Below are 21,448 nucleotides of genomic sequence, written 5' to 3'. Positions count from 1 at the left end.
GAGAGTGAAAGATCAGTGAATGAGATATCAGTAGGAGGTGGAGAGAGAGAGAAATCAATGAGGGAGAGATCTGTGAATGAGAGAGAGAGAATGAGGGAGACTGATAAGAAGGGGAAAAGAGGGAGACAGTGTGGTTTCAGTGAGAGAGACATCAGTGAGAAAAGGTAAAGTGAGTGAGGGACAGAGGGGTGGGAGAAGGGTTTTGGTGAGAAAGGTGAGGAGTAAAGATTGGTGAGGGAGAAATCAGTAAAAGGGAGAGTAAGTGAGAGAGTTAAGGAGAGATCAGTGAGGGAAGAGAGAGTGAGGAGACATCAATGAATAGGAGAATGATTGAGGGAGAGAGTGAGATAAATCAATAAGTGAGAGAAATCAGTAAAAGATCAGTGAATGAGGTGGATCCGTGATAGAGAGATCAGTGACTAAGGGAGAGAGAAAGTGATCAGTAAGTGAGGGGGAGAAATTGTGTGACAAACAGGGAGATTGGTGCTGAGGGATCAGTGAGATATTAGTAAGTGTGGGGGAATAAGTGAGAGAGAGATTAGTAATTAAGAGGGAAAGGAGAGAGAGAGTGAGGGGGAGAGAATAAGTGAGGGGACATCAGTGAGGGGGAGGTATGTAAGTGAGAGTGAGGGGGAGAGAGAGTAAGGGGGAGTGAGTGAGCACTGCATCAGTCAGAGGGAAGTCAATAAGTGACAGGGAGAGAGAGTAAGTGAGAGAAAGGGAGAGTAAGTGAGTGGGATGGAGATAGTGAGGAAGGGAACATCAATGAGGTAGACATGATTAAGTGAGACGGGGAGAGAGTCAGTGAGAAGAAGGTCAGTAACTGAAGGGGAGAGAAAGTGAGTGACAGGGAGAGAGTGAGAACATAATGGAACTGGAAGAAATGTATATTTGGCCTTTTGCTCTTCCCACCATCTGTTTCACTCACAGGGTCTGCATTCACTTCAGATCTTTTAGAATGCAGATGTTTTATAGTATTCAGCAAGGATGAGGCCCTTGGCCAATCAAGTCTGTATTGCCAAAAATATACTACTATTTACACAAGCTTTCTCTTTGAATCTCCCTGTTTAGCGAATTTGGTTGAAGAATTAAGGTCTGATGACCCTGCAATACGAGAAAAAGCTTTCCAGAAAGCAGATGAAAAGTTGGAAAGAGGATCCAGCGGAGCCGATATAGTCGAAGGATGCAAGACAAAACTGAACTGCACATTAATCAATCCAAACCCTTCATGTAGTGGACCACCCCAGCCTTCTCATCTCCCTGGTCAATATGTGAGTCTTTGATCAGATTGATTGTTAGAAGTGCCATTAAATCCTTACTTTTCATTCTGGCAGTTTGGAACAAGCATTAAAAGAGTAAAATGCTGTGAAAAAGGTTAGTGACATATGAGACTGGTTCCCTAATTAGCAGTTCTCACTGCAACCAACTGGATTATGGAAGACCAGCATGTCTGTGGAGGAAACACAGGAATAATGTTTTTGGTGTGTGTTCCTTTATTAGAAAATGTCCCAATTTATTGAAGTTTATAAAATAATGAGGAGTATAGTTAGAGTTAATTGTAGTTCTCTTTTTCCTTGGATGGGGGATTTCAAGACCATGTGAAAGGAAAGAATTTTAAAGAAGACATGAGAAGCAAATTTTTTACACAGAAGGTAGTTCACCTGTGGAATGAACTTCCTGAGTTCAGTTACAACATTTAAAGACATTTGGATAAGTACGTGAATAGGAAAAGTTTGGAGGGATATATGGCAGGAGCAGGCAGGTGAGGCAAGTTTAATTTGGGGTTTATGTTTGGTATGGACTGGGTAGGTCTGTTGCCATGCTGTATGACTCAATAATTTTGCATTTTCGTTTATGATTAGATTACCTACGGTGTGGAAACAGGCCCTTCGGCCCAACTAGTCCACACCCACCCTCCGAAGAGTAACCCACCCAGACCCATTTACCTCTGACTAATGCACCTAGCACTGTGGGCAATTTAGCATGACCAATTCACCTGACCTGCACATCTTTGGACTATGGGAGGAAACCGGAGGAATCCCACACAGACACGGGGAGAATGTGCAAACTCCACACAGACAGTCACCCAAGGCTGGAATCGAACCTGGGACTGTGAGGCAGCAGTGCTAACCACTGAGCCACCGTGCTGCCCTGTGGCAATGATGACTGACCTGTTCTTTATTGTAATAAACCAACTCAGAATAAGGGTCAAGGATTATGCATGGCCTGAATCAAATAAGGGTGAAAATGAAGCAATAATGATTATTAAACCTTTGGTATAAAGCCCTGTGCGGGGATGGATGGTGTGCCTCAGCACTTTGAAAGCAGTGCGTGTTGCAAGGGTGAACAATTTTGATTTTGAGTACAGTGGAGTCACAGTGAAGCAGAGAAATTTGACAGAGGTTGCAGTGGAGAAAGGATTGGAAACTCTTTGAGAGTAACAATTGCCATTTTAATAGAACTGGGTATAGTATATTTATGCATGGTAAGATGTAAAATTGTTTGAGATTTTAGTTTGTGTCAGGAAAAACAACTGACCAGGGTTAAATAACAAAAAACACTGATGTATTTCCATTAAATTGAGCTGTGTTCAGTATGTTTCCAGTGTTCAGGCTGTTTCTAGTGTTCACATATTTAGAACTAAGGTACTTCACTTAAACCACTTGTAATGTTGGGCTTTTGCATTTTGATAGTAATTGTATTTAACCTGGATTCATTTTGGCTCATTGGACATTTATTAGCGTTCAGAGGGTGATTAGAAATCTTTTATTCCAAAAATGTGTTTATTGTTAAAGTTTGTAAAATATGAAGTACAAATGCTTGATTTGAATATTACAGAATTTACAAAAATTAGAAATCTCTGTCATGAATGAACCCTTTATTATTATTAGAGAGCTGCAATCATTTCCTGCAAGTGGGTTCTTTCTGAGATTCCAGCATGCCATCTAATTGCTGATTGTTTGAAAATCTATTTCTTGCAGAGAATGGACAGCAATGTGATGAACCAAGGTATTGTACTTTGTCAGAAATTATTGATTTTTATTGTTGATTTTTGTGTTGTTTTGAGGCAGTAATACATTAAAGTACACAATTGACAAGTGATTTTACAGAATCATGGAATTGTTACAGTGTAGAAGGAAATCATTTGACCCATCATATCTGTACTTGTGCACTGAATGAGCTCCTCACTTTCTCTGCCTTTTCCCCATAACCCTGTGCATTTGTCTTTTTCAAATAACAATCTAATTCCATTTGGAAAGCCTTAAATGATTCTGCTTTCATACACTGTCAGACAGTGTATTCCAGACTTTGATTACTCGCTGTAGCAAAAATCTCATTATGTCTTTTCGCCTTTTGCCAATTACCTTAAATTTGTGTCCACCTGTTTTGATACTATCATGAGTGAGAACAGTTTCTCTCTACTTACTATGTCCGGACCCCTCATGGTTTTAAATAGCTATCAAATTTCCTCTCAACCTTCTTGTCTCCAAGGCAAAGAGTCCCAATTTTTTTTATCCGTCTTTGTAACTGAAGTTTCCCAATTCTTGAGCCATTCTTGTGAAACGTTTCTGTCTCCAATTGATTTGTTCCAGCATTTGGTGTTGCAGACTTCCCTCTAAGAATTGAGTTTGAATCTTAGATGTTGATCAGTTTCTCCACAACTGGACTGAAGGTTGGGAAACCTCAATCAGATACCGACCATAAAACAGCTGAAAATACTACTAACACAGCACAAAGTTGTCAAGTGTACTTCACTGTTGGGTAGTTGATGCAGAAACAGTGTTTTCTGAAGCAGGTGAGGAAGCACATGAGCTATGCTAGACATGGATGCTTGATGTTGATAATTGTACTTAAGTTGAAAAGAATTCCATCCCCCAGCATTGACATCCATACTTAACACAAAGACTCACCCAAAAGGAACATAACTTACATATGTCATAATAGGCTGGGGCCTGGGATGCTGTCTAGGTCTGCTGAGTATTCAATTGTGGCACTTCTTGTTATAGATGATTTCTTAACAGTTCTTGCGAGAGATGCAGAGTCAAGAGGGAACAGAAGAAAAAAGAATCAAAAGCTCGCCAATGGTAAGCAAGTTTGAGTGTTGTAAAAATTATGACAGAAGCAGGTGTAGGTCATTAGATAGTGAGCATCTTTTCCATTAAATCACTTTGTTGCTTTATCATATCTCCCCCATATATTACATTAATAATATTTTTGTTCAAATGCAGCTTCTTGCTGTACTTAGAGTCATAGAGATGTACAACTTAGAAACAGATCCTTTTGGTTCCAACTCGTCCATGCCTACCAGATATCCTAACCTAATCTCATCCCATTTGCCAGTATTTGGCCCATATCCCTCTAAACCCTTCCTATTTATAGACTCTTCCAGCTGTCTTTTTAATGCTATAATTGTACCAGCCTTCACCGTTTCCTCTGGCACCTCATTCAATACACGCACCACCTTCTGCATGGAAAAGTTGCCCTTTAGGTCTCTTTTTTATCTTTCCCCTCTCACCTTAAACCTATGCCCTCTAGTTCTGGATTCTCCCACCCCAGGGGGAAGACCTTGCCTCTTTATCCTATCCATGCCCCTCATGATTTTATAAACCTCTGTAAGGTCACCCCTTAGCCTCCGATGTTCCAGGGAAAACAACCCCAGCCTATTAGCCTCTCCCTATAGCTCAAATTCTCCAACCCTGGCAACATGCTTGTAAATCTTTTCTGAACCCATTCAAGTTTCACAACATTCTTCCGATAGGAAGGAGACCAGAATTGCACACAATATTCCAAAAGTGGCCAGACCAATGTCCTGTACAGCTGCAATATGACCTCCCAACTCCTCTACTCAATGCTCTGACCAATAAAGGAAAGCATACCAAACGCCTTCTTCACTATCCTATCTACCTGCGACTCCACTTTCAAAGAACTATGAACCAGCACTCCATGGTGTCTTTGTTCAGCAACACTGCCCCAGAACTTAGTATTTGGGATTGTACAGAAACAAAACAGGTTAAAACAAGTTCCATTAAATAGTAAGTTAAAACAAAGAACTGTGGAAGCTGGGGATTTGTTGTTCCATTAAGCATTAAACAAAAAAAACCCAAGCAACTGCAGATGCTGACAATTAGAAACAAAAGCAAAAATTGCTGGAAAACGTCAGCAGCTCTGGCAGCATCTATGGAGAGAAAGCCGAGGTCAGTCCTGAAGAAGTTTCACTGGACCCGAAACATAAACTCTGCTTTCTGTCCACAGATGCTGCCAGGCATGCTGTGTTCTCTGAGCAATTTCTGTTTTTGTTCCACTCAATAGTGTTTACTGACCATTAATTAAATGCACTTTATTTGCTGTTAATTTCCCTTCTGAAATTTTTCACAGCAATTTTATTGTTGGATCCAATTTTGTCTCATTCCCTGTACACCATAACTTGTACTTAGTTAGCTCAAAGTATAGTAAAATATCTTAATATGTCTTGAAAAGTGAGAATGGATAAACATAAAGTAGGCTGGTGAAGACAGGGATACCTATAACATAAAATGTGTTAAGTAGGGTTTTAAAGGTAAGTAGAAGCTTCCCTTATTAACTCATAAAAACATTTCTCATTTGACCTAATATTAATTTCCAATCTATTTTTCTGCTTTGAACATCAATATTTTCTTCTGCAGCATTGAAAGAGAAGGGTAATGCAGCATTCAAAAAAGGGGACTATGCAACTGCTGTGCAGTACTATACAGATGGCTTGGAAAAGCTGCGAGATTTTCAGGTCCTATACACTAATCGAGCACAGGTATGTGTGACTATTGCTGTTGCTAGGATTTTGGAATTTTTATTTCATGAAAATGGTTTATCGATAGATGCTGGAGAAAGGTGAGTGTTTTTGTTTCTAATTTTCTTTGAGAAATTTATTTTCTCCTTCGGGCCAGAAACCACTTATGTTTACAAAAGGATACATGGACATGTCGCTATTGCTACAAGTTGATTGTCAGAGAAATAAGGTTTATACATTGCCACATTGCAAAAATACATCAAAGCAAAATTGCTTTTGATGTTGAGTCAGCAAACCCAGCAGCTATTTTGCAAATCACCTCCTAAAACATGAGTGAATTGAAGGTACAGTTAATTTGTGTTTGGGTGGTTTTAGTTTGGGGAAGGTGGCTGCTCAGGACATAAGATAACTCTTTGCTGTTCTTTAAATAGTTCCATAGGCTCTTTAATGTTTATTTATTTCTCCAATACAGATAAATGTCAACTTAATTTAAAACTCTTACCTGAAGGATGACACACTTAACTGTGCAGTACACACTGTACTTTACTCAGCTTCCAATTACAGCCAGGACTTGTTTAAATTTTACACAAGATGTGAAAAATAGAAAATTTAAAATGGCCAAGAGAACATGCACAAATAAAGTAACTCAGTTTAGGCAAATTCCTTCAAACATGTCAACAAAGATTAGTTCAGTTATGTCAAAGTGTAGATTACAATCCCATTTTAAAAAGAAAGATAAGCCAGATAGATTAATACTGTGAACATAGTTTTCATTAGAGTACCATTATGAAAATGTGAAGAAACATAATAAAACTCTCTACTGCCAATATCAATATGTCTTGAGTTTTCTTTTAAATCAATCTGGAAGGTAAGAGTAATTGTAAAGAGGAAATAGTGCCCACCGAGACTTCTCTGTTCACCATGTTCTTGCACCTTTTTTAAAAAATGGTGTTAATTCTCTTTTGAATTCATTTAAACTGTCCACTTCAATGGTCTTTCCTGATAACTTATTCAGTATTTCTACACTTTTGGTTGATCGGGTGCTGACAGACATTTCATGCCTAATTTTATTATTATTGATGAGTCCATTAAGATTTAAACTGGTTGTCATATTTAGTTCCAGTTCCCTTGCAATTACCAAATATCTGTTTTTTGCTATTCTCAGGCGTATATCAAACTGGGGAAATATGAAGAGGCAATCAGTGATTGTGAGTGGGCCCTGAAGGTGAGTGAGTGAGTGAGTGTGTGTCTGTGTCTGTGTGTGTGTTCATGTTCATGTTCCAGTTCCAGGTTTGGGTTACTCTTAAATTATATTTTCTCTCAGCAATTTTCGTAAATGCATGTATAATCCAACAATTAGGAATTTCAGATTTTCCTTTTTCTAAGCTGCAAGAGCCTGAGGGTGAAAAATTGCACTACCTTCTATAATCTTACTGGTTTAAGATTTGTTTTTTAATCGTTTCTGTGAAGTGCCTTGGAATCTCATAGAATCCCTATAGTGTGGAACCAGGCCATCTGGCCAAACAAGTCCACACTGACCCTCCGAAGAGTAACCCACCCAGTCTCATTCCCCTACCCTATTACTCTACATTTGCCTTTGACTAATACACCTAACCTATACACCCCTGAACACTGTGGGTAATTTAGCATGGCCAATTCACCTAATATACACATCTTTGGATTGTGGGATGAAACAGGAGCACTTGGAGGAAACCCATGCAGACATGGGAAGAATGTGCAACTTCCATACAAATTGAGGCTGGAATCGTATCCGGGCCACTATTGCTGTGAGACAACAGTGCTAGCCACCGGGTTGCCCTAATATTTTGTTTGAATGTTTTGCTGTTTAAAGCCATTATACAAAGGCACATTTTTGTTGTGTCTGTGAAATGACACATGCTTTGGATTGGTCAATATTAATCAAAGATTTTTAGGCTTAATAAACAACTTACAGTGAAAGAGGAGTACATGATGCAAAACATGTGGACAAATACCAATTATACAATGAAAATAAAAGCTATACATATATTGTGGAAAAAGTTCATAATATATTAATTATAACAGTGGCCTTTGGATCCAGAGGGTGAGTTCTTAAATATCAAATTCTGACTTCTTCTATAATTTCATATCGCCTTTGTTACCATTTGATTTGAATATTTGAATTGAAAAGTGATTAATCTGATCCCCCCCAATTTAATAAAATGAATTGTTGCTACCCTTGTGAATTTCCAGAGTACAGCTCTTAACTGCCTCCCTTCTTCAGGAGTAACAGTCTTACATTTCACCAAAACATCATTTTGGTAGAATACTTGTTCTAAAATGCATTCGCTCATACGTAACTAACTTTTACAGTCAGGATTCACACTGAGTGTCACAAAACTACAGTGACTCAAATAACTTATAATCCGTGGTTTAGGCAGAAATAATTTAGGGAGACTTAGATCAGATCATGAGGAGACGTCCACGTTCTTCTTTCAGAATTTGCCACAGGATCTTTAATGCCCAGTTGTAGCATTTGAACAGGTAAAGGGTCCTCAGTTCAATGTTTCAGCCAGAAGATGGCACTAATGACATTGCAGCACTCTGTCAGCACTGCAGTGAAGTCAGAGAGTTGCACAGCACGAAAACAGAACCTTCGATCCAACCAGTTCATGTTGACTGTAATCCCAAACTGAACTAGTCCCACCTGTCTGCGCTTGGCATTTCTTATTCATCTACTTATGTAAGTGTCTTTTAAACGTTGTAATTGTACCCGCATTCACCATTTCTTCTGGAAGTTAATTCTGCACATGAACCGTCTTGTGTAAAAAAGTTGCACCAATGTCTTTCTCCCTTCACCTTTAAAATATGTCCTCTGGTCTTGAGATCCCCCACCTTAGGGGAGAGACATCTTCCATTCACCTTATCTGTACTTATAAACCTCTATAAGGTCACCTCTCAACTTCAGAACCACCTTCTTACCTTTCCTAACTGTCATCCATCTAACTGGCTGAACCTGCTGTGTAGTACTTCTATAAATCTACTAGCCATCTAACTCTATATCACTTGTCTGCTCTCAGTGTCATTAAAATCTAAAATGAAGCAGTGTCAGTGTCAGAATGAATTCTGTACAAGTCCTAAGGAAACCTTACAACTGCAGTGTAGTGCTGTTGATAGCTTTTAGTACACTTTGAATCATTTAATATGCTTCTCTTTATTTTATGACTGCAGTGCAATGAAAACTGTATAAAGGCATACGTTCATATGGGAAAGGCTAACCTTAACTTAAGGAAATATGAGGAGGTGAGATTGTTTCAGTCATTTACATTTATAGTTATAGTTTTTGCTTGCTATATCCAGTAATGCAGTCAGTCTGAGGTTAAATATCTAATTGCTTCAAATTGCTGAAGTTGTTTTGAGCATTTTATTTCTGGCCAGCAAAATGGTCTTCAATGTTTGCCAAAATTAAGTTATAGACAAAGGAACCTATGCTGTGAATAAGCTTTCCTTTTCCATTTGGAGGCTCCAGTCAATAAATGAAAGCAAGGCAAAATTCAAATAAATCAAAGCCAGGTAACCTCATAATTCTGCTTGGATATAATTTTCATTTTAGGAAATTTCCTAACTGCATTTTTTTTCATGTTTCATATTATTGATAATTTCACCATCAAGTATGATTATAATATATTTTCAAATTATTACTATTTTTATGGGGAAATCATTGAAAATATTAAAAAAAGGAATTTTGTTTGTTTATCTGATTTACAAATTAAATCAATAATAAGAGATTACTGTAATTACTGAACAGAACTGCAGTTTTTGAAATGTTGTGAAAAGTTTCAGATCTGAATAAAACAGTCTTCATTCGTGCTATCATATGCATCTGTATCTATTTTTATAATAATAAAGTGGCCTCACCAGTCAGAGAAAGAAAGAAAGTCAGTTGTGACCTATAGACTGACGAGCAATTGAGCCCTTACTCATCCAGTGTTCACATAGTCCCTCATGACTTTAAGGGACATAGTTTTACAAAGTTTGGGAGAAGATTTGTAGCTCGGGTGCTTGTTGTTGTGGTTCTATTCGCCGAGCTGGGAGTTTGTGTTGCAAACGTTTCGTCCCCTTTCTAGGTGACATCCTCAGTGCTTGGCAGGCTCCCAAGCACTGAGGATGTCACGTAGAAAGGGGACAAAACATTTGCAAAACACATAGTTTTACCTTGGCAGTGGGATATTGCAGTATGTATTTCCTACTTCCTATACAGTCTCTATTCTTGTAAAACAGTTCCTTACATTCATGAGTAATGCCAATCAAGGTAGGCTAACGTTTATATTTTAAAAAGCAAGTATTTTATTGGGTAAAGCAGCGTTTTCCCTGCACTTCACTCAATCTAGTCAACTGTATTCACTGCTCACAATGTGGTCTCCTCTACATTTGGGAATCGAAGGGTAGACTGAGTGACCACTTTGCAGAATACCTATGTTCTGTCCGCAAAAATGACTCTGAGCTTCCAGTTGCCTGCCACTTCAACACGTCTCTGTGTTCTTTGGCCAACATCTCTGTCTCCGACTTGCTGAGGCGCTGCAGCACTGGAAGAACAGCACCCCATTTTCTGCTTGGGACTCTGCAGCCTCTGGCCTTAATATTGAGTTTAAAACTTTTAGACCTTGAGGCACCTTCTCCCATGTCCTTACCCTAACCTCCACACAGCAGGCTTTATCATCTGCTACCACATACGACCCATTGTCAACTAGTAATAGACCCCATTAGCAACTACTCATTCCCCTAGACTGACCTTTACCCAGTCCTTTCTCTGTCCAACTGTATTTTGCTGTCTTTGGGCTCTATCATTACCTACCTTTTTATACCCCACCCTCCATCCCATATGCTGTTACCTCCTGCCTACCATCAGTCCTGAAGAAGCATCACTGGATCTGAAATGTTAACTCTGATTTCTGGCCACAGTTACTGCCAGACATGCTGAGCTTTTCCAGTAGTTTCTATTTTTATTTTTGTTTTTAATGGATGAATTTTTATTTTAGGTTCAGTGTGCATAATGTTGTATTTGTTGCCTTTTTGCTGATTTTTCTTTAGTAGAATTAATTTCACTAAAATGATCTCAGCCCATTTTTCTGTGTCTCCAGAAGCTCAGTGTTACTGAAGTGGGAAATACTGCCATTTAAATGAGTTTATGTTCCTCACCAGGCTCAACAATGCTATCAGAAAATTTTAGAAATTGATCCAAACCAAGAGAAGCTGGTTAAAGGTACAAGACATCTATCCTGACTTTTAAGAAGTGCTAAGCATTTTTGTAGTGTAAAATATAAAGAACGACATGTATGTTTATTTGCCTTGACTAAATTACTTTTTGTTCACCTGTTGCATGTTTTAGAAATATTGGTTAGAGAGCTTGTTTAATGGCTTTACGGGCACAAAGGCGAGCGATGAGAAAAATCAGCAGTGTTTCTACACTGGATCATTATCCGTCTTTCCTGCTGTGTAAATTCTTAATTCATGAACCTAGGCCTCAACTAGCAGTGGTGCTTTTTGTGTCTGGGTGGAAACTGAATTTCACTGATCCCAAAACAAGCACACTTTACAATAAGGATCACTGTATCTGAAAAACCACAACTGTCTAAGTCTTTGTCTCTGACACAGGGAGCATTGAGTCCATTTCCTGCCATTGGAAAGAGAACCGAAATTCAACCTGTGAAATTTCTGGTCTTTCTGTGTCATCATTCAAAGATGTTGTGAAACTTGAAAGGGTTCAGAAAAGATTTACAAGGATGTTGCCAGGGTTGGAGGATTTGAGCTATAGGGAAAGGCTGAACAGGCTGGGGATGTTTTCCCTGGAGCATCGGAGGCTGAGGGGTGACCTTATAGAGGCTTACAAAATTATGAGGGGCATGGATAGGATAAATAGACAAAGTCTTTTCCCTGGGGTCAGGAAGTCCAGAACTAGAGGGCATAGGTTTAGGGTGAGAGGGGAAAGATACAAAAGAGACCTATGGGGCAACTTTTTACGCAGAGGGTGGTATGTATATGGAATGAGCTGCCAGAGGAAGTGGTGGAGGCTGGTACAATTGCAACATTTAAGAGGCATTTGGATGGGTATATGAATAGGAAGGGTTTGGAGGGATATGGGCCGGGTGCTGGCAGGTGGGACTAGATTGGGTTGGGACGTCTAGTCAGCGTGGACAGGTTGGACCGAAGGGTCTGTTTCCATGCTGTACATCTCTATGACATGAACCACTGATGAACCTGCATACATAGCCTTAGTATTTAAATTCAGAATGTGCTATAATCTGTAAAGTGTTGTATTTGACTTATCGTACTGTGACAGAAAATTTGTCTTTTAAAATTTAGAATATATGAATTTATTGGAGCTGGCTCAAAAAAAGGAACAGCAGGAGAAAGAAGTTATGGAAGAGTTTGAACGGGGTAATGTGAATACTACAACGGCTCATGAAGTGCTGAAGAAACTATCCAGCCCCAATAAAATTCCTTACTTCTACCTTGGCGGTGTGAGATTCCTGACCGAGCTGATGAAAGAGGGTAAGTTGAAGACATGGTGGTGCCCTTAACTGTGATGTAACTACTTGGATGCACTAATTGATTGATTGATTGATTGATTTATTGTCACTTACTGAAGTACAGTATCCCACTGTGACACTGTTAATTTTGGAAACTATGATTTCCAAAGCTGTATGAATGCGAAATTAGTACTACATAAAGAGGTAATGCTGGGGATATAACCTGATTTACTGAATAGCTATGGATAATAAAGTTATGAGCCTGTGACCTATCATGAATACTAGAAGGTTTTAAGGTCTGTGAATTGAGTGGGAGACAAGAAAGAAATTATAGCAAAATGAAGCAGAATCCTTACCAGCACATGCTGGCCCCCAAAAAGAAGGACAGTATAAATGATCTGGAACTGTTGAACATCGAAGTGAGCCTGGGAGGTTGCAAAGTGCCCAATTGGAAAATGAGGGGCTGCTTCTTATGTTTTAGTTGAACTTCATCGCGTCATTATACAGGCCAAAGACAGAGAGTTCTTAGCTGTAGTGTGAAAAAATTATAGTAAAATGGCAAGCAACTAGAAAAGCTCATAGTCATGCTTCCAGACTGATCAGTGGTGTTCAACAAAACAATACAGTCAATAATGTGTGAAGTTGGAAAAAGCACAGCAGGTCAAGCAACATTAGAGGACTGGAGAGTCGATATTTCAGTCGGAACCTTTCATCAGGATGAAAGTTTCCAACCTGAAGTTTCCCCTGCTTGTCTGATGCTGTATGACCTGCTGTGCTTTTTCCAGCTCCACACTTTATCGACTCTGACATTTCCAGCAGCTGCAGTCCCCACTATCCATAGTCAATAAAACAATAGCCTAATCTGGTTATCCTAGTTTAGAAGATATGGTGCCATGAGAAAAGAATATCGTACATACTTGATGCAGTTCATTTAACCCTCTCCATTTGTCAGTTTGTGTACACTTTCCTACACGAGTCTTTGTGTTCAGGATCTTCTTTTCTCTTCAGTAGCATGTGATTCTGAGACCAGGTAGACTGCAGTCTATCACTGGTGCTGCTGAGATGAACATATGAATTACGTGTGGGGGAAAGCCATGTGGCCCCTCTGAACCTGCTCCACTATTTAACAAGATCATAGCTGATCTAATTGTGACTTCAACTTCACTCTCCCACCAGCCCCGATCTCCTTTGATTCCTTGTTAATCACAAATTTATTTGCATTTGCCTTAAAACTGTTAAGTAATCCTGCCTTCACAGCTTCCTCAGGAAGAGTTCCAAAGACACTCAACCCTTCTGAGAGGAAGAAAAACTTTTCATTTCGATCTTAAATGAGTGATCCCTATTTTTAAACTGTGTCCCCTTGTGCTGATTCTCCACACAGGGAAATATCCTTACAGTTTCTATCCTATGTTGTCCCTTCAGGATCTTATAAATTTCAATGACCTTTTATCATCTTTCTAAAAAAAACCAAGTCGATACAACCTTCCTTCATAAAATAACCATTCCTATCTCAGTTATCAGTAAAGTAAACCTGTCTGAACTGTATCTGACATATTTATATCTTTCTCAAATAAAGAGACCCAAAACTGTACACAGCATTCCAAATGTGGCATCACCTTGTTCACCTCTAACAAAACACCATCTACTCTTACATTCCATTCCTTTTACAATAAAGGACAACATTCCATTTTCCTAATCACAAGTTATTATTGTAGTAATCTTTTGTAATTTATGTATCAGCTGACTCAACAAAAACTGTGGCTTTGATGTGAGTGTGTTCCTCATCTGAATGACTAAACTCCATCATATGCAACACACTATCTGAAAACTCAGTGGAAGCAATTTGCATCATAACTTTCAAACGCACATGTACTTCTGAAGAGGCTTGATTGGATTAAATGGAACAGAATTGGTACCTGCATGACGTGATGAATGACCTTTCTGTTGTAAGGGTCTGTGATTTTAACACGTGATAGGGAATCGATCTGAGAAGATTCTTCTGACTCTGAGGGGGCAGGTTTAAGTAAAAGTTAATCCCAAAACTGGAACACATGATCTTGAGACTCATGCCGGCAGGATTATGCATTTGTGCCAACCAATGTTTTTTCTAACCACTGCAGAAAAAATCATCCCAATATTCAACCCTCGATCTTTTACATTGCTTACTACCCAAATGGGCACAGTTCGAGGACAGGGTGGTTGTTGGAGAGTATCAGTCAAAAGAAAACATAATGAGGGTGGGAGAAAATAGACGTTTTTCAACTGAACAAAATACAAAGCCTAATTATGCAAATGTTGATCTTAAAAATTCTTGCCCATTTCCTCTGCTTTACCCTTCTTGGGCCAGTTTCGTAGATGTTGGTTATCCTGTGGTACTTTACATTACTTAGCAGGAAGTTACCTCATTAGACTGGGGACACTTTAAGTGAGAACACTTTATACAGATTTTTACAGATTATTAAAAGAACTTACTTACCAGCAAACAAAGTTTTCAATTGTTATTTTGTGATAGTAGATTGTGTTTCTGACTTCTGATTTTCACCATATCTAACATCATCCGCTCCCCTCCACATCATTCTGTTTTGATGTGTCATGTAAAATGGTATTTAGATTCTTTGAGTCATACAGCATGGAAACAGACCCTTCAGTTCAACCTGTCCATGCCAACCACAATCCCAAACTGAACTAGTCCCACCTACCTGCACTTGGCCCATTTCCCTCCAAACATTTCTTATTAATGTATTTATCTAATTGTCTTTTAAACACTGTAACCACCACTTCCTCTGGAAGTTCATTCCACACACAAACCGCGCTCTGTGTAAAAAATATTGCCCCTCATGTCTTTTCAAAGTCTTTCTCCTCTCACCTTAAAAATATGCCCCCTAGCTTTGAATTAATGACACCTGTAATACACCCTATCTATATCCCTCATGGTTTTATGAACCTCTATAAGGTAACCCCTTAACTTTCTACACTGCAGTGAAAAAGGTCCCATCCTGTCCTTATTGCTCAAGCCCTCCGTTTCTGGCTACATCCTGGTACAGTAAATCTCTTCCAAATCCTATCCTTCCTATAACAGAGTGACCAGAACTGCACGTAGTATACCAGAGAAGGCCTCACCCACATCCCATATAACTTCAACATAGTATGTTATATATTATCTCTTAGTTTCTGTTCCTGCTAAACATGGAATAAGAACTTTTTGTTTATATAAATGGTTTTCTATTCTATTTATGATTTTCCCTGTTCTTGGAATCTGATACATTTCAATCTATAATAAAAGACAAGGATATTTGTTTGTTCTTAAACTTTGTCATGAATATGTCCTTTGTTTGCTTTTAGGCACTGAACAGACTTTATTCAGAACAAATAATGGATTCAGTATTATCAGTGACAATGAGATTCTAAGAAGGTATGGTATTATGGTTATTGTCAATATCAGGAACAGATACTGAGACCAATCAAAATTAAAACAGCATAGAGGCATTTTGAAATGAATTTTGCTTCTACTAACCTTAATAACTTGCATTAGATCAGATACTGCAGTGCCTGAAAGACCAGCTATTTGGGGTGAGCAGAAATAAATAGTAGTGGTATGATGACAACATATGTTTTGAGATCCACCAGTGAAAGGACTGTTTATTTGACAGCGAGTCAAATTTTGGCAAGCACTGTGATGCGGCTTTGAGAAGGTAGCTCTGATACACTATCCCACTGAAAGTAACCTGATGCATCAGCTTTCCTTTTGCCAGCACAGACTCATGCCTTTATTGTAGCACATGTACAGTTTAAATTCAAGAGCTGACACTGTACTGTGTGTCACCAGACACTTGTGGCATCATTTCTGATTTTCCTGCTCCTCGGATGCTGCCTGACCTGCTGTGCTTTTCCAGCACCACTCTAATCCTGAGACATTTATAGTAGTTTATCTCTTTACCAATCTAGGCTTTACATTGTAAATGCACATCGAGAAACTGCAGAAGTACATGAAATTAATGAACTAATAGTAATTAATCAAATGGTAATTAATGAATAGAATTAATGCAAATTTCAGACATTTATTTTTATGTAACTTTTTTCCAAGCAAATTGAATCAATTGAAATCTGCTTTACTAATCATTGTTTTTCTAAGGTTTGACCCTGCCAGGATTTTTATTCGTAGAATTTTTGAAAAGGCCAGACCTATGTAATTTTCTGTATTTAACAGGAGTCTTGCCAGCTCAGTGAAAGAACCTTATGAAGTGGAGCTGTGTGTTGCTGTCCTTGTGCTGTGGCAGGCTGTCTGTCATGGGAATGGTAATTAGTTGTTTTGATACTTATATAGTTATTGAGTTACTTTTTGCAAAAGATTTATTTTAATCTGTTCAGTCACTGCATCTCGGAGAAGAGAAGGATTGAAGAAAAAGTAAAGCTGTTGATTACAGACAGCAAGATTATGGTCTTAATGTTCAAAGACCTTAAGCTGCAGAGTTAATAACAAAAAGTGGCTCAGAACCTCAGTGTATAAAATACCAACTGGTATGGTTGAAGTAACTCCATAAGGATTTGAAAATAAATCAGAAGGAAGTAAATTTAAAACTGAGAATTCTTTAGGTTGATACTTGGGACAATCTAAAGGCCTTCAACAAATATAATGTGCTGCCAAACCCCCAGAGTTGGGGAACTGAATGGGTGGGTATTAGTGGCTGAATGGTCTTCCTACCCTTTGTGTGTTCTTATATTTTGTAACAAGCTGCAATTGCATTAGCTATTTCTGCAGGAGCAGGTTGGAATTACAAGTTCACTCTTCCAGTGAACAAGTCATGTGAATAATCCTGGGACAGACACCTTTTACAGAAAGAGGCCACAATGTGAAATAAATGGTGTTTGTTTAACAAATTTCATTCTAAGGTCATAATATGGCTTGGAAACTTTGTTTGCATCTTTAATCTATAGTTTTTTTCTTTGGTTTACAGAGGAGAATCAACGTTTACTTATCACTTCTGGTACAAGTGAGCAGTTACTGGATCTGTTGTCCTGTAAAGAGAGTGAAATCTACACTGAGTGCATAACTTTACTATCCAGCTATTTATTGTCAGAGTATGGAAAAGGTTTACTGCTGTGCAATCTGAATTTAACAAGGTAATCCTGTCTCTCAGCCATGTAAATAGGTCAATAGAGATTTCTTTTTGTGGTGATGTGGAAGGACTAGTAAACTTGCAGTATGTGAACACATTTTTAGGTGGTAGTTAATAAGAGATATTGCAACAATAAAGGTTATAGATATGTAAAGTAACAACTGACATATACCTGTACCATAGAGGGAAATGAAAGGTAGGCAGATTGATATTTTCAGTTGACCTGGTAATCTCAGTTTCCCAGTGCAATTGGCTTACTACTAAGCTACTATCTTAAATCTAAACCTCATCACTTTCAAAGATTTGTACTGGAGTTTAATCAGTGGAGATCTTCCCGTGACTGCTGAAATAATTGTGAAAAATTCATTTGATCCAGCATGTCTTGCAACAAATGACAAAAGTGCAGGTCATGTTTCCGTGTATACAGGATACCATTGCTCATTGGTTTGTCCCTAAAGACAATATCCTGTGATAGGATGTCAGCCTTGGAATAAAATTAAATAATCAGTCTGTCAGTATAGTTTCTTGGGCCTCAAACCATTTGATGCAGAACCCATTTTCCCGGTAGTTAATTTTGCACTGGTGGTCTAATAGAATAGAAAGATCCTTCTCTAAGAACTAGGGGGTCGCTGTTTAAAAAAAATAAAGGATTGTCCAGTTAAGAAAGAGATAAGGAGCCATTTTTTCTCTCAGGTTCGTGAATCTTTGGACCGCTTCCTCAGAAGACAATGGAAGTGGAGAGTTCTGAGATATTTATAAGACACAAGTGGATAGATTCTTGATAAACAAGGGGAGTGAAAGAAACCCAGCAGGTCTGGAAGCATCTGTGGAGAAAAAGTGGAGTTAATGTTTCAATTGGGAGCACGGTGGCTCAGTGGTTAGCACTGCTGCCTCACAGCACCAGGGTCCCAGGTTTAATTCCAGCCTCAGGTGACTGTCTGTGTGGAATTTGCACGTTCTCCCTGTGTCTGCGTGGGTTTCCTCCGGGTGCTCCGGTTTCCTCCCACAGTCCAAAGATGTATAGGTCAGGTGAATTGGCCATGCTAAACTGCCTCTAATGTTAGCTGCAGAAGAGGGAAATGGGTCTGGGTGGGTTACTCTTCGGAGGGTTAGTGGGACTTGTTGGGCCGAAGAGCCTGTTTCCACACTGTAGGGAATCTTATCTAATCTAAATCTAAACTTCAGTGACCCTTAAGATTATTGGGGGTGTAGGCTGGAATGTGAAATAATCAGATCAGCCATGAATTTATTCAATGGCAGAGAAGCTTGATGGGCTGATTGGCCTCTGTATTGTCTTACTTCATATTTCCTGTGTCTAGAGATTTCATGGTGTATACTTAGTAATTTCATAAAAGAAGTTATTTGCTTCTGTGTAAAAGGAGTACATTAAGTAAAGTACAATCTCTTTATCCTTTTTTTCTTTTGCTATTGGGACTATTTTGAAAGCTATAACTAGGAGTAGCAGTAGGTTATATAGCTCCTCAAGCCTGCTCCATCATCCAATAAACTCATGGCTGATGTTCTACCTTGACTCTGCTTTGCTATTCAGTACCCACATATTTACTCAACTCTGTCATTCAAATGAGGCATTAACCGAACTTTATTCTCTCAGGCAGATCTAAACGATCCCACAATATTATTTAAAAGGACAGCTGGGGAGTTGGCCAATGTTTAACTTTTGGTCAATATCAATAAAGAATCGATTATTGCTGGCTTGATGGAGTTTGTTGTGTGCAAACTCACTGCTATATTTCCTACATTACAATAATAACTAAACTTCGAAAGTATGTCATTGGCTCTGGCGTACTTAGGGAGGTCCTGTAGTCTTGAAAGGCAGTATATACAAGTCTTGTTTCACTTGTTCTGAATACATTGAGTGTCTAAACGTCCAGGGCCAGAGAATTCTAAAGATTAACAACACCAAGTGAAGAATTTTTTCTCAGAAATTGTTCCTAAATGTGGGGCCTAGTTATAGATTCTGTTAATAGACAATATAGACAATAGGCAATAGGTGCAGGAGTAGGCCATTCTGCCCTTCGAGCCTGCACCTCCATTCATTATGATCATGGCTGATCATCCTCAATCAGTTTTCTGTTCCTACCTAATCTCCATAACCCTTGATTCCACTATCCTTGAGAGCTCTATCCAACTCTTTCTTAAACGAATCCAGAGACTGGGCCTCCACTGCGTTCTGGGGCAGAGTATTCCACACACCCACCACTCTCTGGGTGAAGAAGTTTCTCCTCATCTCTGTCCTAAATGGCCTACCCCATATTTTTAAGCTGTGTCCTCTGGTTCGGCACTCTCCCATCAGTGGAAACATGTTTCCTGCCTCCAGAGTGTCCAATCCTTTAATAATCTTATATGTCTCAATCAGATCCCCTCTCAGTCTTCTAAACTCAAGTGTATACAAGCCCAGTCGCTCCAGTCTTTCAACATAAGATAGTCCCGCCATTCCAGGAATTGACCTCGTGAACCTACGCTGCACTCCCTCAATAGCCAGAATGTCTTCCCTCAAATTTGGAGACCAGAACTGCACACGGTATTCCAGGTGCAGTCTCACCAGGGCCCTGTACAGCTGCAGAAGAACCTCTTTGCTTCTATACTCAATCCCTCTTGTTATGAAGGCCAGCACGCTATTAGCATTCTTCACTACCTGCTGTACCTGCATGCTTGCCTTCATTGACTGGTGTACGAAAACACCCAGATCTCTTTGTACTGCCCCTTTACCTAACTTGACTCCATTTAGGTAGTAATCTGCCTTCCTGTTCTTGCCACCAAAATGGATAACCATACATTTATCCACATGAAACTGCATCTGCCATGCATCTGTCCACTCAACTAACCTGTCCAGGTCACCCTGTAATCTCCTAACATCCTCCTCACACTTCACCCTGCCACCCAGCTTTGTATCATCAGCAAATTTGCTAATGTTACTAATAATACCATCTTCTGTATCATTAATATATATTGTAAAAAGCTGTGGTCCCAGCACTGATCCCTGCAGTACCCCACTAGTCACCACCTGCCATTCCGAAAGGGAGCCGTTTATCATTACTCTTTGTTTCCTGTCAGCCAACCAATTTTCAATCCAAGTCAGTACTTTGCCCCCAATACCATGCGCCTTAATTTTGCTCACTAACCTCCTTTGTGGGACTTTAATAAAGGCTTTCTCAAAGTCCAGGTACACTACATCCACCGGATCCCCCTTGTACATCCTCAAAAAATTCCAGAAGGTTAGTCAAGCATGATTTCCCCTTCATAAATCCATGCTGACTCTGACCTATCCTGTTACTGCTATCCAGATGTGTCGTAATTTCATCAGGGCAAACAGCCTTTCTGCATCTACTTTGTCAAACCATGTAATATTAAGCTGCAGTTAGGGAGAAAATAACTGAAGTTTTGTTATAAACACAGAGAATGCTGGAGAAATTCAGCAGGTCTGGCAGCAACTGTGGAGAGAGAAACAATAAATTCTTCAAGTTCAGTATGACTCATCTTCAGAACAGTTCTGAAGTTAGCTATACTCTGATTTATAGCAATATTATGCGTCCGTATGGTGGCGTTTGTTTCATATTTAGGTGTGAATGTTTTTCAAAGGTTATCCATTATCTTTAAACTGCTTATGGATATTCTGGCGTTATGATGGGAAACTGTATAAATGTGTGTTCTTTTTTTCCTGGCTGGCTGATGTCCATTGCCTTTTTCTGTAGGTTGATGCAGATCCTTTTGGGATTTTTGAATTGCACTGATACAATTGCAAACACTGCCATGGGAATCCTCGCCAGCTTAGTGCCAGAGAATAAGTAATTTCGTCATATTTATCTTCTTCAAAAGTTGACATTTTTCTTAATTGTTTTATCTTATACTTAGTCTTTGTGTGTAAAATGTTGTATTATTGAGTCATTTTGATCAGTCAGATCACAGAAGTAGACTTTATTATTCTCCAGTGTTCTTCAAATACCATCAAGATTTCTACTTGTAATTTGATCACCATTTTAAGCAAACATATAACAAGTTCACCACGCTCAATCCCATGAAGTTTCTGTATTTGTATA

At 39.0% G+C, this 21,448-nt stretch overlaps 1 protein-coding gene across 1 annotated transcript in view; it reads left to right on the top strand.

Moving 5' to 3' along the window:
• The window catches only part of ttc12 (tetratricopeptide repeat domain 12), a 36,727-nt gene that overhangs the window by 2,461 nt on the left and 12,818 nt on the right, over positions 1 to 21,448 (top strand). The window contains exons 2-13 of the mRNA XM_060847012.1: positions 1,072 to 1,271; positions 2,982 to 3,009; positions 4,008 to 4,085; positions 5,664 to 5,785; positions 6,930 to 6,989; positions 8,975 to 9,046; positions 10,946 to 11,006; positions 12,107 to 12,295; positions 15,616 to 15,685; positions 16,481 to 16,569; positions 17,229 to 17,394; positions 21,104 to 21,196. Coding sequence (XP_060702995.1) covers positions 1,072 to 1,271; positions 2,982 to 3,009; positions 4,008 to 4,085; positions 5,664 to 5,785; positions 6,930 to 6,989; positions 8,975 to 9,046; positions 10,946 to 11,006; positions 12,107 to 12,295; positions 15,616 to 15,685; positions 16,481 to 16,569; positions 17,229 to 17,394; positions 21,104 to 21,196 — 1,228 coding nt within the window. The remainder of the gene's footprint in view (positions 1 to 1,071; positions 1,272 to 2,981; positions 3,010 to 4,007; positions 4,086 to 5,663; positions 5,786 to 6,929; positions 6,990 to 8,974; positions 9,047 to 10,945; positions 11,007 to 12,106; positions 12,296 to 15,615; positions 15,686 to 16,480; positions 16,570 to 17,228; positions 17,395 to 21,103; positions 21,197 to 21,448) is intronic.

This window comes from Hemiscyllium ocellatum, chromosome 29 (genome assembly GCF_020745735.1).
Source record: "Hemiscyllium ocellatum isolate sHemOce1 chromosome 29, sHemOce1.pat.X.cur, whole genome shotgun sequence".
Lineage (NCBI taxonomy): Eukaryota > Metazoa > Chordata > Chondrichthyes > Orectolobiformes > Hemiscylliidae > Hemiscyllium > Hemiscyllium ocellatum.
The sequence above is the reverse complement of the archived record's forward strand: the minus strand, read 5'-3'. Positions and strand labels throughout refer to the sequence as shown.